Source organism: Babylonia areolata, chromosome 14, assembly GCF_041734735.1.
Source record: "Babylonia areolata isolate BAREFJ2019XMU chromosome 14, ASM4173473v1, whole genome shotgun sequence".
NCBI lineage: Eukaryota > Metazoa > Mollusca > Gastropoda > Neogastropoda > Buccinidae > Babylonia > Babylonia areolata.
Window position 1 is genome coordinate 1,701,167 of NC_134889.1, and position 14,877 is coordinate 1,716,043.

The 14,877-nt window shown below is 44.5% G+C and overlaps 1 protein-coding gene across 4 annotated transcripts in view; it reads left to right on the top strand.

Moving 5' to 3' along the window:
* LOC143289725 (uncharacterized) overlaps positions 1–14,877 on the top strand; it is a 52,375-nt gene that overhangs the window by 24,907 nt on the left and 12,591 nt on the right. For 2 of the 4 annotated variants that reach the window (XM_076598803.1, XM_076598805.1), the window contains exons 13-17: positions 2,186–2,294; positions 3,775–3,911; positions 4,418–4,549; positions 5,072–5,131; positions 8,257–8,289. In XM_076598803.1, coding sequence (XP_076454918.1) covers positions 2,186–2,294; positions 3,775–3,911; positions 4,418–4,549; positions 5,072–5,131; positions 8,257–8,289 — 471 coding nt within the window. The remainder of the gene's footprint in view (positions 1–2,185; positions 2,295–3,774; positions 3,912–4,417; positions 4,550–5,071; positions 5,132–8,256; positions 8,290–14,877) is intronic. The other 2 variants (XM_076598804.1, XM_076598806.1) reach the window with 1 other exon arrangement.

Genomic DNA, 14,877 nt, shown 5'->3' on the forward strand with positions numbered 1-14,877 from the left:
GACCAACACACTGATAACACACCGACTGCTGTGATCACACTGACAACACACTGACCACACAGAGCAGCACACTGACCACTGACCAACACATTGACCAACACACACTGACCGCTGATCACACAGACCAACACACTGACCACTGACCAACACACTGACCACTGACCAACACATTGACCACTGACCAACACATTGACCATTGCATTAACTCATCCCCACATGACAGCAGGAGAGGGGTGGGTGTGTGTATGGAAACAGCCTGTACAACAAAGAAACGAACTTTATTTGAACCAGGATAATGTGATCAGTAAATATACGTGCGTATTTCCACCCAGACCTGGGGTCAAGAAAGAAAAAGAAAAAGAAAAAAAGAACAATAACAGGGTGTGGTGGTTCGGGGATCATTTAAATGACACGGAACTATTAACAAGAAAGATCATGAAAAAAACCAAAAAAACCCGCTAGAAACACATTAGTAACTAATTAAGATAGAAAGACAAACATTTCTATACAGCAAACATCAAGGGCTTTCTCTTTAAGAACTATTAACAAGAAAGATATTAAAACACACGCACACACACACACACACACACACACACACACAACAAACATTAATTGAAAAAAAAAAAGCAACAAAAAAATACCAGTACTGAATGACAAGCAGCAAGAGCTCTCTCTACAGAACAGTATTCAAGAAAGATATTAAAACAACAACAACACACACACACACTAAAAAACAAAAACTAAAAAAAAAACAGAGAAAAAAGACGAACAATACGAAACAGCCCACAACAAAAGCTCTTTCTATATCTCCCACCTCCCCATGCCCACAACAAAAGCTCTTTCTATATCTCCCACCTCCCCATGCCCACAACAAAAGCTCTCTCTATATCTCCCACCTCCCCATACCCACAACAAAAGCTCTCTCTGTATCTCTCACCTCCCCATGCCCACAACAAAAGCTCTCTCTATATATATCTCCCACCTCCCCATGCCCACAACAAAAGCTCTCTCTGTATCTCTCACCTCCCCATGTCCACAACAAAAGCTCTCTCTATATATATCTCCCACCTCCCCATGCCCACAACAAAAGCTCTCTCTGTATCTCCCACCTCCCCATGCCCACAACAAAAGCTCTCTCTATATATATCTCCCACCTTCCCATGCCCACAACAAAAGCTCTCTCTCTATATCTCCCACCTCCCCATGCCCACAACAAAAGCTCTCTTTCTATATCTCCCACCTCGCCATGCCCACAACAAAAGCTCTCTCTATATCTCCCACCTCCCCATGCCCACAACAAAAGCTCTCTCTATATCTCCCACCTCCCCATGCCCACAACAAAAGCTCTCTCTATATCTCCCACCTTCCCATGCCCACAACAAAAGCTCTCTCTATATCTCCCACCTCCCCATGCCCACAACAAAAGCTCTCTCTATATCTCCCACCTCCCCATGTCCACAACAAAAGCTCTCTCTATATCTCTCACCTCCCCATACCCACAACAAAAGCTCTCTCTCTATATCTCCCACCTCCCCATGCCCACAACAAAAGCTCTCTCTCTATATCTCCCACCTCCCCATGCCCACAACAAAAGCTCTCTCTCTATATCTCCCACCTCCCCATGCCCACAACAAAAGCTCTCTCTCTATATCTCCCACCTCCCCATGTCCACAACAAAAGCTCTCTCTCTATATCTCCCACCTCCCCATGCCCACAACAAAAGCTCTCTCTATATCTCCCACCTCCCCATGTCCACAACAAAAGCTCTCTCTCTATATCTCCCACCTCCCCATGCCCACAACAAAAGCTCTCTCTCTATATCTCCCACCTCCCCATGCCCACAACAAAAGCTCTCTCTCTATATCTCCCACCTCCCCATGCCCACAACAAAAGCTCTCTCTCTATATCTCCCACCTCCCCATGTCCACAACAAAATCTCTCTCTATATCTCCCACCTCCCCATGTCCACTACAAAAGCTCTCTCTCTATATCTCCCACCTCCCCATGCCCACAACAAAAGCTCCTCTCTATATACATCTCCCACCTCCCCATGCCCACAACAAAAGCACCTCTCTATATCTCCCACCTCCCCATGCCCACAACAAAAGCACCCCCCACAACCAGCCACCCGCCCACACACACAAAACAGCAGCAGGAAAGGTGAGTAAGCAATGTGGTGTTGCAGTCGTCCTACCTGAAGCGACACCTGAAGACCCAGCGAGTGCAGACGTCCATGATGGACTGTGGAGATGCCATCTCCAGGGCTTTTCTGCAGGCCCTTGTGCGCCTCATTGGTCAGTGTGTGTGTGTGTGTGTGTGTGTGTGTGTGTGGTGTTTGTGTGCGTGGTGTGTGTGTGCTCGTGTGTGTGTGTGTGTGTGTGTGTGTGGTGTGTTTGTGTGTGTGTGTGTGTGTGTGTGTGTGTGTGTGTGTGTGTGTGTGTGTGTGTGTGTGTGTGTGGTGTGTGTGTTTGTATGCGTGTGTGCATAAGGTAGGTTTGTGTGTGTGTGTGTGTGTGTGTGTGTGTGTGTCTGTGTTTGTGGTGGTGTGTGTGTTTGTCTGTGTGTGTGCATAAGTTAAGTTTGTGTGTGTGTTTGTTTCTGTGTATTTGTGTGTGTGTGTATGTCTGTGTGTGTGTGTGTGTCTGTGTGTGGTGTGGTGTGTGTGTGTTTGTCTCTGTGTGTGCATAAGGTAGATTTGTGTGTGTTGTGTGTGTGTGTGTGTGTAAGGTAGGTTTGTGTGTTTGTGTGTGTGTGTGTGTGTGTGTGTCTGTCTGTGCCTCTGTGTGTGTGTTTGATTACGTGTGTGTATGTGTGAGTGTATACTCACATGTGTGTGTGAGTTAGGAGGTGAGTTGGGAGAGATGAATGTGTTGTGAGTGATGTTACTGTTTCAGAATAGTATTATTGATCTGTACCTTATGAATGCCTCACGTATTGTAAGATGTGCTTAGATCTGGAGGGTAAATACTACATGAATGCATATTATGATTTTTATGATTACAAATACAATGATGATGATGAAGATTTGTTGTAGTAGAAGATGTAGTAGTAGTAGTAGTATCATTATTGATATTATTGTTTTTAAGTTCACACTACAACACAACAATACAGTATGATGCAATGCAATACAATGCAGTATTGTGCAAAGCAATACAACACAACATGCGATACGATGCAGTACAGAGCGATGCAGTGCAGTACAATACAATACAATACAATACAATACAGTATGGTACAATACAATACAATATATATAATACAACACAAGACAATACACCACAACACAATACAAAACAGTGCAGTATACAAAGAAATTTACAAATAATGAGGCCAGGAGAAGAAATGATTAACAAATAGTAAATAGCTTTTATTGTTTACCATTTCATCTCCTGGCCTCATTATTTGTTAATTGCCAGTCGAAAAACCACCGAGGCAACCATGTGTTTGTTCTGTATTGTCCATGTGTTCTGTGTGGCTTGTTCAGGATTAAAGAGGCTATGTCAGTCTTGAATAAAAGCTAATTTGTGTTTGCACATTTCTTCTGTCTTTGCTGCTGTGTGCACATGTCAGATGGTTGGTATAAGGACAGGCCTGGCGCTTCCTTTTTTTGAGGAAGTGTCAGGGTTTGTTCCAATGTACCTTTTATTTACCTGTGTGCTAGCTGAATCGGTAGCGTAAGCATCACTGGCTTGAAGTTGTGTACCTTGTATAATGGAGAGAGTTACCACTCTTTACTATTTGTTAAACACTACAAAGAAAGGCGTGTTGTTTCAGGAGGGTACCGTGATGCTCTCAAAATCCGCGACGGTGAGCCCATCACCTTTGACCGGGATGCGTTTGTGCAGACCAGGTCATCACAGTCCATGCAGGTGTTTCTGGAAAACATGCTGCAGCTTCAGATCTTTCAGCAGGTCAGATATTGTGTGTGCGTTGTTATTGAGTGTGTGTGTGTGTCTCTGTGTGTGTGTGTGTGTGTGTGTATGTGTGTGTCTGTGTGTGTGTCTGTGTGTCTGTGTGGGTGTTTCTGGGAAACATGCTGCAGCTTCAGATCTTTCAGCAGGTCAGTCATTGTGTGTGTGTTGTTATTGAGTGTGTGTGTGTGTGTGTGTGTGTGTCTGTGTAGGTGTGTCCTTGTAGGTGTGTCTGTAAACATGCTGCAGCTTCAGATCTTTCCGCAGGTCAGACATTTTGTGTGTGTGTTGTTTTTTGAGTGTGTGTGTGTGTGTGTGTGTGTGTGTGTGTGTGTGTGTGTGTGTGTTTGATATTGCTCATTGGTTGTTTGGAGTAATATGTCTAATTCTTGTGTGTGTGTGTGTGTGTGTGTGTGTGTGTGTGATATTTATCAGTGTTCATTTGGAGTAATATGTCTAATTCCATTTGTCATTTTCTCTGTGTGTGTGTGTGTGTGTGTGTGAAGTTTATCAATGGTCGGTTGGAGTTGCTGAACGACGGAGGAGGGCTGACAGAGCTGTTTGAGACCGAGTCCGTCAAGTACGCTGACAGCCTCAACACCCAGTCCAAGTACAAGGAGTGGCTTGCTCGTGTCTCCGTGAGTAGTTTTGTGTGGGTGTATGTGGGAGGATGGGTGGGGTTGTGGGGGGGTATGGCATTGTGTGTGTGACACTGTATGTGTGCATGTGTGTGCTCCAGTAATACAAGTTGGGCGCCCTTCTGTTTGATGAACATCAGTTACGTGCAGCTAAATACGCAAAAATTGTGTTCCTCTATTTGGATTTATGATATGCCATAGATTTTATCTGTTGATTTATATTCTGTTGTTATTCTTCTTCTTATTATTATCATTATCATTTTTTTACCGTTATTATCATTATTATTATTATATGTTATTATTTATTAAGAAATAAAGGATTCCATAGTTTTCAGCACAGACAAGAACAGCCTGAAAAAAAACCAACAACTAACTGCCAAACAGCAGTGTTTCCTTACCTTGTGTGGCTGTCTCCCCTCCCACTCTCCACCCCCATACATACCCCCCCCCCCCCCCCCCTCCCCCCAGCCCTGCTGTCCACTTCCTGACGGGTGTGCTCCATGTGGAGTTGTTCGTTTACAGAAACAGAAGAGGAAGCTGAAGGCTGGGGGAAAGGACATCATCTCCGACATGAAGGAAAAGGTAAGCTGCCATCCTTTTTCACTCCACACTTTACTTGACCTGAACAGGGCTGGGCTTTGGTAACCTACCAGTGACATGGGAAAGGGTTGACCTGCTTCTGACAAGAAAGAAGGGGTCATTATTTTGTGACATAAAAAGGGGCAAGTCCTTCTGACAAGAAAGAAGGGGTCATTATTTTGTGACATAAAAAGGGGCAAGTCCTTCTGACATGAAAGAAGGGGTCATTATTTTGTGACATAAAAAGGGGCAAGTCCTTCTGACATGAAAGAAGGGGTCATTATTTTGTGACATAAAAAGGGGCAAGTCCTTCTGGCAAGAAAGAAGGGGTAATTATTTTGTGACATAAAAAGGGGCAAGTCCTTCTGGCAAGAAAGAAGGTGTCATTATTTTGTGACATAAAAAGGGGCAAGTCCTTCTGACATGAAAGAAGGGGTCATTATTTTGTGACATAAAAAGGGGCAAGTCCTTCTGACATGAAAGAAGGGGTCATTATTTTGTGACATAAAAAGGGGCAAGTCCTTCTGACAAGAAAGAAGGGGTCATTATTTGTGACATAAAAAGGGGCAAGTCCTTCTGACATGAAAGAAGGGGTCATTATTTTGTGACATAAAAAGGGGCAAGTCCTTCTGACAAGAAAGAAGGGGTCATTATTTGTGACATAAAAAGGGGCAAGTCCTTCTGACATGAAAGAAGGGGGATAACGTACCAACGACATGAAAAAGTGGTAACTACCTATGAAATAAAAAGGGGGTAAGCTCCCTCTGACATTGACATGAAAAGGGGTGAGCTACCTCTCACACGAGAAAGGTAAGCTCTCTCCAGCTGTGTTGTGTTAAACTGCCCAGAACGCTTGACTTGTTTGCTGTGTAGATGTTGAGATGTGGGCAGGGCTGGTGGTGTTTCTTTACTGTGTGGTTTGTGTGAGAGGTGGTGGTGCAGCGTGCGCAGTCAGTCAGTGCGGTGAAGAGGAGCTTGAGCGTTGTGTGGCTGTCTCCAGTGCATGCTGTCCTTTTCTCCGGCAGGTGTATATGGCACTGCTTTCCACATCATGCAGGATGTCCTCCGTCTCTTTCTGGAACAATTAACATGCTTTTCTTTCATCTTCTGCACTGCCGTCATCATTGTTTCCTAATATTTCTGATGTGTGCGTGTGTGTGTGTTTTTTGTGTGCGTGTGATTATATATGAAATGTTTGTGAAAGCTTTCATCAGCAGTGCAACATGGTCAGTGGAGTTTTTTTTTTTTCAATATTTGTGGGTAGTTTTGTGGCCATCTGAATGTGAATTATTTCTGGAGTAGTTTTAGCCAAGGTTATGTTGGACTTGTGAGAAGTACGCTGAATGTGGAATAGCCAGGTTTGTCAGGGGAAGAACAGAAGTCTGGATGGTAAGGTCACAGACTGTATGTTATGGAAGAAATAAGAGCAACAGAAAGCAAACAAACAGAAAATGGATGAGGGCACCTTTTCTGATGGTTGGAGAAAGCTGACAGTCGATGGGGCGTTGTATCTGTGTGTGTGTGTGTGCATGGGTGTAGATCTGTATCTGGCTACAGAGGAAGCAGCTTTAAGAGAAAGGGCACTCAACTGGAATGATGTCGAGCTGTCATAAGCGAATGTGTGAGACTGGTGAAGAAGATGGAGAGTGATCCATACACACCTGCATAGGCTTAACTCTTTCCATACGAACGGCGAAAGAGACGACGTTAACAGCGTTTCACCCCAATTACCACCATCAAAATATTGCAAGCGGAAGGCTCGTATACTGAAGACGTGAATGTTGACAAAGAATACCACAATTCTGACGACGGAAGCTAAAGGTTGGGTTATTCAGACACCCACTGGACATCCGAGGGGTCAGTGTAGAGGAGACGAGAGGACTGGCCGTACTGAGTGAGTTAAAGAAATATATATCAGTGTGTTGCTGAAAATTCTTGCAAATTTCAGTTTGTTCCTGATTCGTGCATTGTCTGGTCAGGATGATAAGATTTTGGGGTTGGCATAATATTATGCTGTGTTGTGCTGTATGGTGTGGTTTACATGACACGAGTGGTGTGTGGCCACGACATGAGTGGTGTGTGGCCATGGTGTGAGTGGTGTGTGGCCACGACATGAGTGGTGTGTGGCCATCGTGTGAGTGGTGTGTGGCCACGACATGAATGGTGTGTGGCCATGGTGTGAGTGGTGTGTGGCCACGACATGAGTGGTGTGTGGCCCTGTTGTGAGTGGTGTGTGGCCACGACATGAGTGGTGTGTGGCCACGACATGAATGGTGTGTGGCCACGGTGTGAGTGGTGTGTGGCCACGGTGTGAGTGGTGTGTAGCCATGGTGTGAGTGGTGTGTGGCCATGGTGTGAGTGGTGTGTGGCCACGACATGAGTGGTGTGTGGCCATGGTGTGAGTGGTGTGTGGCCATGGTGTGAGCGGTGTGTGGCCACGACATGAGTGGTGTGTGGCCATGGTGTGAGTGGTGTGTGGCCATGGTGTGAGCGGTGTGTGGCCACGACATGAGTGGTGTGTGGCCATGGTGTGAGTGGTGTGTGGCCATGGTGTGAGTGGTGTGTGGCCACGACGTGAGTGGTGTGTGGCCATGGTGTGAGTGGTGTGTGGCCATGGTGTGAGCGGTGTGTGGCCACGACATGAGTGGTGTGTTGCCATGGTGTGAGTGGTGTGTAGCCATGGTGTGAGTGGTGTGTGGCCACGACATGAGTGGTGTGTGGCCATGGTGTGAGTGGTGTGTGGCCATGGTGTGAGTGGTGTGTGGCCATGGTGTGAGTGGTGTGTGGCCACGACATGAGTGGTGTGTGGCCATGGTGTGAGTGGTGTGTGGCCATGGTGTGAGTGGTGTGTGGCCACGACATGAGTGGTGTGTGGCCATGGTGTGAGTGGTGTGTGGCCACGACGTGAGTGGTGTGTGGCCATGGTGTGAGTGGTGTGTGGCCATGGTGTGAGCGGTGTGTGGCCACGACATGAGTGGTGTGTGACCACGACATGAGTGGTGTGTGGCCATGGTGTGAGTGGTGTGTGGCCATGGTTTGAGCGGTGTGTGGCCACGACATGAGTGGTGTGTGGCCATGGTGTGAGTAGTGTGTGGCCATGTGCACAATGTGGTTCTCTGTCGTGGCAGGCCGGGCCAATGATGAACACAGCTGTACAGTCTGTAAGTCAGTCTGTCTGACCGCTCGGCCCAGGTGGCTGGTGGTCCGTGTACCTGTCCTGTGTGCCCCCCCTCACCCCCCCCCCCCAGCCCCCTCCCTCACTCCCGTGTCTGCCTAACTGCATGTGATGTCCATAAGTGTACTGTCTTCTCCCAGCATGCTTTGTTGTTTGTTGTACGTGTTGTCACCTTCGTTCTGATTGGATGAAAACCTGGCACGCCTCACTTCATGCCCTTGATTTTTTTTTTTCGGCTCAGTGGATTTGGTCTTGGCTGAGAATTAGGTGTTTGAATACAGTATTTGCTTTCAGGTGTGGTTTTTTTCAGGGTTATTCAGGGTTATGGACTGAGGAAAGTGTGTCCTGGATACTATAGATTCCTTGAAACATTGTCCCCTGAATGAATACTGGACACCTCATGAAACATTGTCCCCTGAATGAATATTGGACACCTCATGAAACATTGTCATGTATACTCTTCATCTTATGAAATATTGTTTCCTTAATACTGAACACCTCTTGAAACATTGTCACCAGAATATACCTCATGAAATATTGTCCCCTGAATACTATATTCCACAGTAGACAGGCGCAGTAGCCGAGTGGTTAAAGCGTTGGACTTTCAATCTGAGGGGCCTGGGTTCAAATCTCAGTAACAGCGCCTGGTGGGTAGAGGGTAGAGATCATTCCAATCACCCAGGTCAACACATGTGCAGACCTGCTAGTGCCTAAACCCCCTTCATGTGTATACGCAAGCAGAAGATCAAATACGCCCGTTAGAGATCCTGTTATCCATGTCTTCATTCGGTGGGTTATGGAAACAACATATCCAGCATGCACCCCCCCAAAAGCAGAGTATGGCTGCCTACAAGGCGGGGTAAAAACGGTCATGCACGTAAAAGCCCACTCGTGTACATACAAGTGAACGTGGGAGTTGCAGCCCACGAACGCAGAAGATATTCCGCATGAAACATGGAGCCCTAAATACTATACACCCTATGAAACCATAGCCTGAATACTTAACACATTATAAAACATTGTCCCCTTAATACTGCACACCTTATGAAACAATGTCCAGTGAGTCTATACACCTCATGAAATATTGTCAGCAGAATACAGCCCAGTCCAAGGAACACTGTCCCGAATACTGCAGTGTGTAGTGGTATCTTCCACAGAATGCTGTACAGTTCTGAATTATAGACTGGTGCTGTCACAAGTATACGTAACACAGACATTATTTTTTAAAGCACTTCTGTGTAACTGAATTATAACTGAGTTATACAGTGGTCCTCAGTGTTATAAGTGTAATATACAACACAGATGTATATTGTATTATTGTACAGCACTGTTGTATGACTGTGAATTATTGTATATTGAATATTATTGGATGTCAGAAGTATGACATAACTCAGATATATCTTGTAGAGCACTGATGTGTATTTGTGAATTAAAGTACTGGTCGTCAGTACCTGAACTATTCCTAGTATTGCTAGACATTTCCTCTTTTCTGTCCACCACTGTCTTTCAGTATAGATACTGTCTGTCCACACCTGGAAATTCTGTGTTAGACATTTCCTCTTTTCTGTCCACCGCTGTCTTTCAGTATAGATACTGTCCACACCTGGAAATTCTGTGTTAGACATTTCCTTTCTGTCCACCGCTGTCTTTCAGTATAGATACTGTCTGTCCACACCTGGAAATTCTGTGTTAGACATTTCCTCTTTTCTGTCCACCACTGTCTTTCAGTATAGATACTGTCTGTCCACACCTGGAAATTCTGTGTTAGACATTTCCTTTCTGTCCACCGCTGTCTTTCAGTATAGATACTGTCTGTCCACACCTGGAAATTCTGTGTTAGACATTTCCTCTTTTCTGTCCACCGCTGTCTTTCAGTATAGATACTGTCCACACGTGGAAATTCTGTGTTAGACATTTCCTCTTTTCTGTCCACCGCTGTCTTTCAGTATAGATACTGTCCACACCTGGAAATTCTGTGTTAGACATTTCCTCTTTTCTGTCCACCGCTGTCTTTCAGTATAGATACTGTCTGTCCACACCTGGAAATTCTGTGTTAGACATTTCCTCTTTTCTGTCCACCGCTGTCTTTCAGTATAGATACTGTCCACACCTGGAAATTCTGTGTTAGACATTTCCTCTTTTCTGTCCACCGCTGTCTTTCAGTATAGATACTGTCTGTCCACACCTGGAAATTCTGTGTTAGACATTTCCTCTTTTCTGTCCACCGCTGTCTTTCAGTATAGATACTGTCTGTCCACACCTGGAAATTCTGTGTTAGACATTTCCTTTCTGTCCACCGCTGTCTTTGTTTCTGGTCGTTTCCTTTTCTTTCCAGGCATCTGCTTGGCAGATGTGGTGTAGCGTATATGGATTTGTCCGAACGCAGTGACGCCTCCTTGAGCTACTGAAACTGAAACTGAAACTTTTCTTTCTGTCGTCTCCTGTCTTTGTTTTCGACCTTGCTGGTCCATTCAGCTGACTGTATTTTTTTGTGTTAATTAAAAAAAAAAGAAAAAAGAAAGATGTCAGTGTTTTTTGTTTTCCTGTCTTTTTCTAGATTTGATCATTTGGTTTTCTGACATTTTTTGTGCACCTAGGGTGTGTAAGGCATCTGAATTGCTGGTTTGGTATTGTGCGTATTATGTGTAATTATGTTTATGTATAGGCTAGTTGGGTTTTTTTTATAAAAAAAATCCTCTGTCAAAAAAGTTGACAGAATGTTCAGCATCAGAGGCATGTCCTTTGTTTAGGTGCATGAAAATGAACGTATCTGTGCCTAATTTTCTTGTCCATTCCCCCCCTCCCCCCCTACAGGATTAAAATTTACAGTTTTCAGCTCTCATGTGGCCTGTGGGGTTGGCTGGGTCATAAACAACCAAGATAAATAGATACATGCTGTGTGGACCCGCAGAGTGCATCAGTACTGTGGACCCGCAAAGTGCATCAGTACTGTGGACCCACACACTGCATCAGTACTGTGGACCCATGGAGTGCATCAGTACTGTGGACCCACAAAGTGCATCAGTACTGTGGACTCACAGAGTGCATCAGTACTGTGGACCCACACAGTGCATCAGTACTGTGGACCCACAGAGTGCATCAGTACTGTGGACCCACAGAGTGCATCAGTACTGTGGACTCACAAAGTGCATGTGGACTCACACAGTGCATCAGTACTGTGGACTCACACAGTGCATCAGTACTGTGGACCCACAGAGTGCATCAGTACTGTGGACCCACACAGTGCATCAGTACTGTGGACTCACAGAGTGCATCAGTACTGTGGACCTGCAAAGTGCATCAGTACTGTGGACTCACAAAGTGCATCAGTACTGTGGACTCACAAAGTGCATCAGTACTGTGGACTCACACAGTGCATCAGTACTGTGGACCCACAGAGTGCATCAGTACTGTGGACCCGCAAAGTGCATCAGTACTGTGGACTCACAAAGTGCATCAGTACTGTGGACCCGCAAAGTGCATCAGTACTGTGGACCCACAGAGTGCATCAGTACTGTGGACCCACAGAGTGCATCAGTACTGTGGACCCGCAAAGTGCATCAGTACTGTGGACTCACAAAGTGCATCAGTACTGTGGACCCACACAGTGCATCAGTACTGTGGACCCACAGAGTGCATCAGTACTGTGGACCCACAGAGTGCATCAGTACTGTGGACTCACAGAGTGCATCAGTACTGTGGACCCGCAGAGTGCATCAGTACTGTGGACCCACAGAGTGCATCAGTACTGTGGACCCACAGAGTGCATCAGTACTGTGGACCCACAGAGTGCATCAGTACTGTGGACTCACAAAGTGTATCAGTACTGTGGACCCGCAAAGTGTATCAGTACTGTGGATCCACTGTATGTTGGTCCAGAGGTAACATGTCCACCTAGGAAGCAAGAGAATCAAAGCGCACTGATTTGAATCACACCAGCAGTCGCAGTAGTTTCTCCCTCTACACTAGACCTTGAGTGGTGGTCTAGATGCTAGTCATTCAGATGAGACGATAAACCGAGGTCCCGTGTACAGCAAAAGGGTTTTCCCTGGCAAAATTCTATAGAAAAATCCATTTCAATAGGAAAACAAATAAAATTGCAGGCAGAAAAAACAACAACAACAACAAAAAAAACAGGTGGCGCTGTCAGTGTAGCGACATGCTCTCCCTGGGGGAGAGCAGCCCGAATTTCACAGAGAAATCTGATATGGCAAAAAGAGTTAAACAGTACAAAGTGCATCAGTACTGTGGACCCACGATGTGCCAGTGACCTTGTGGACAGCCCTGGTCTCAGCAGTGTCTGCCCATTGGACACCACCTCTCCCCCCTTCACCCAGCAGGCTTGGCTGGGATTTGAACCTTAGACATGGTGTTGACAGTCCAGTGTTCCCAGCGCTTGACACAGCTCTCAGCCCTTCCCACCTCCTGACCCCAGTGTTGTACAGCGTGGACCTGAGGACGTTGGGCTGTGTTCCACTGCTGCCATCCTGTCCACGCTCACAACCCCCCCACCCCCCAAGCCCCCCCCTCCCTCTTTCCTCTCTCTCCCACCTTGTTCTTCCATCCAGCCCACTCCTGTGTCAGTGTTGTACTGTGTGGCATGCTTGCTGAATAATAGTTACTGTATTCATGTAGTGCTACATCTGACAAATCATGATTGAGGTATTCATATGGCGCTAAATCTGATAGATGATAGTTGATGTATTTGTATAGCGCTAAATCTGATAATTATATTGAATGTATTCATATAGCACTAAATCTGATAGGTGATAGTTGATGTATTTGTATAGCGCTAAATCTGATAATGATATTGAATGTTTTCATATGGCGCTAAATCTGATAAGTGATAGTTGATGTATTTGTATAGCGCTAAATCTGATAATGATATTGAATGTATTCAAATTATAGCACTAAATCTGATAAGTGATAGTTGATGTATTTGTATAGCTCTAAATCTGATAAATGATATTGCATGTATTCATATAGTGCTAAATCTGATGAATAATGATAAGTGTATTCATTTTGCACTAATTCTTGTGCACAGAGCGCTTTCACAGCCAGCTTGCACACACACACACAAGCACATCTCTGAAACGGAGGGAAGAAGGACGAAAGTCATATATACATGTGCTTTTTGGCTCACTTGTGTAAACAAAGTGAGTCTATGTTTTAATCCGGTGTTCGGTTGTCTCTGTGTGTGTGTGTCCGTGTGTCTGTCTGTCCGTGGTAAACTTTAACACTGACATTTTCTCTGGAAATACCTTGTCAGTTGACACCAAATTTGGCATAAAAATAGGAAAAATTCAGTTCTTTCCAGTCATCTTGTTTAAAACAATATTGCACCTCTGGGATGGGCACAAAAAAATTTAAAAAAAGAAGCCTAATTATATGCAAACTGCATTTACTGTTATATTTATAATTTTTTTTATTCTCTAAACTTGGCACTTTGACCTCTTATTCTGACACAACAACAAGAGGAGTCATTATTATCATTTTTTGTTCAAACAGGAACTTCTTTTGCTCAGCATGGAATTTTTTTATTTATTTTGCAAACGTTTTTGGTGCAGATAGTAAAAAAGGGAAATTACTCTGTAATTAATGCTAGGGGACTTAATTTATCACAAGTGAGTCTCGAAGGCCTTGCCTCTCTTGGTTTTTTTTTTATCATGTAGTGACATGGTAGATGTGAGCTGTGTGTGATGTGTGTTGTACTGCAGTGTATGGCGCGATTGATGCTCTGCATGCACACTGTGCCTGGCAGTGTAGCAGATAATAAATTGGGTCGCTGTGCTTGTTAGCAAAGTGTAGCAGAGAATAAATTGGGTCGCTGTGCTTGTTAGCAAAGTGTAGCAGAGAATAAATTGGGTCACTGTGCTTGTTAGCAAAGTGTACTGGAATGTCAGCAAAACAAACAAATACATAAATAATCAGATGATACCCATTGCGTTTTTGTTGCAGTAGCACATTTGTGTTGGCTGTTTATTGAAGTACAAATTGTCTTGTTAGCATCAACATTTTTGCTCTTTTAATATTGCACGGTGAATTTGTATAGCATCGTGTGAATATTGTTTGTTTGTTTGTTTTTTGTTTGTTTTGTTTTTTTAATTTATTTTATATATAGATTTTTATGTTATGGAAAAGAGTCTTGACTGGTTCTGGGGTGAATATTTTGTTCTTTTTATTTGTCTGTCTTTATTTTATGTTCAAAGACAGTACCTTTCTTTTTCTTTTTTTAAGCACTTTTGAGCAGTTCATGTTGCATGAAGTGATTGAATGACAATCCATGCTCATGCTTTTCTGATGTGTCCTCTTCCAAACATGCCTAGCTGTACATCAGTGACATAATGTTTTTCTGATGTGTCCTCTTCCAAACATGCCTAGCTGTACATCAGTGACACAGATGTGTCCTCTTCCTAACATGCCTAGTGGTACATCAGTGACACAGATGTGTCCTCTTCCAAACATGCCTAGTGGTACATCAGTGACACAGATGTGTCCTCTTCCAAACATGCCTAGTGGTACATCAGTGACACAGATGTGTCCTCTTCCAAACATGCCTAGTGGTACATCAGTG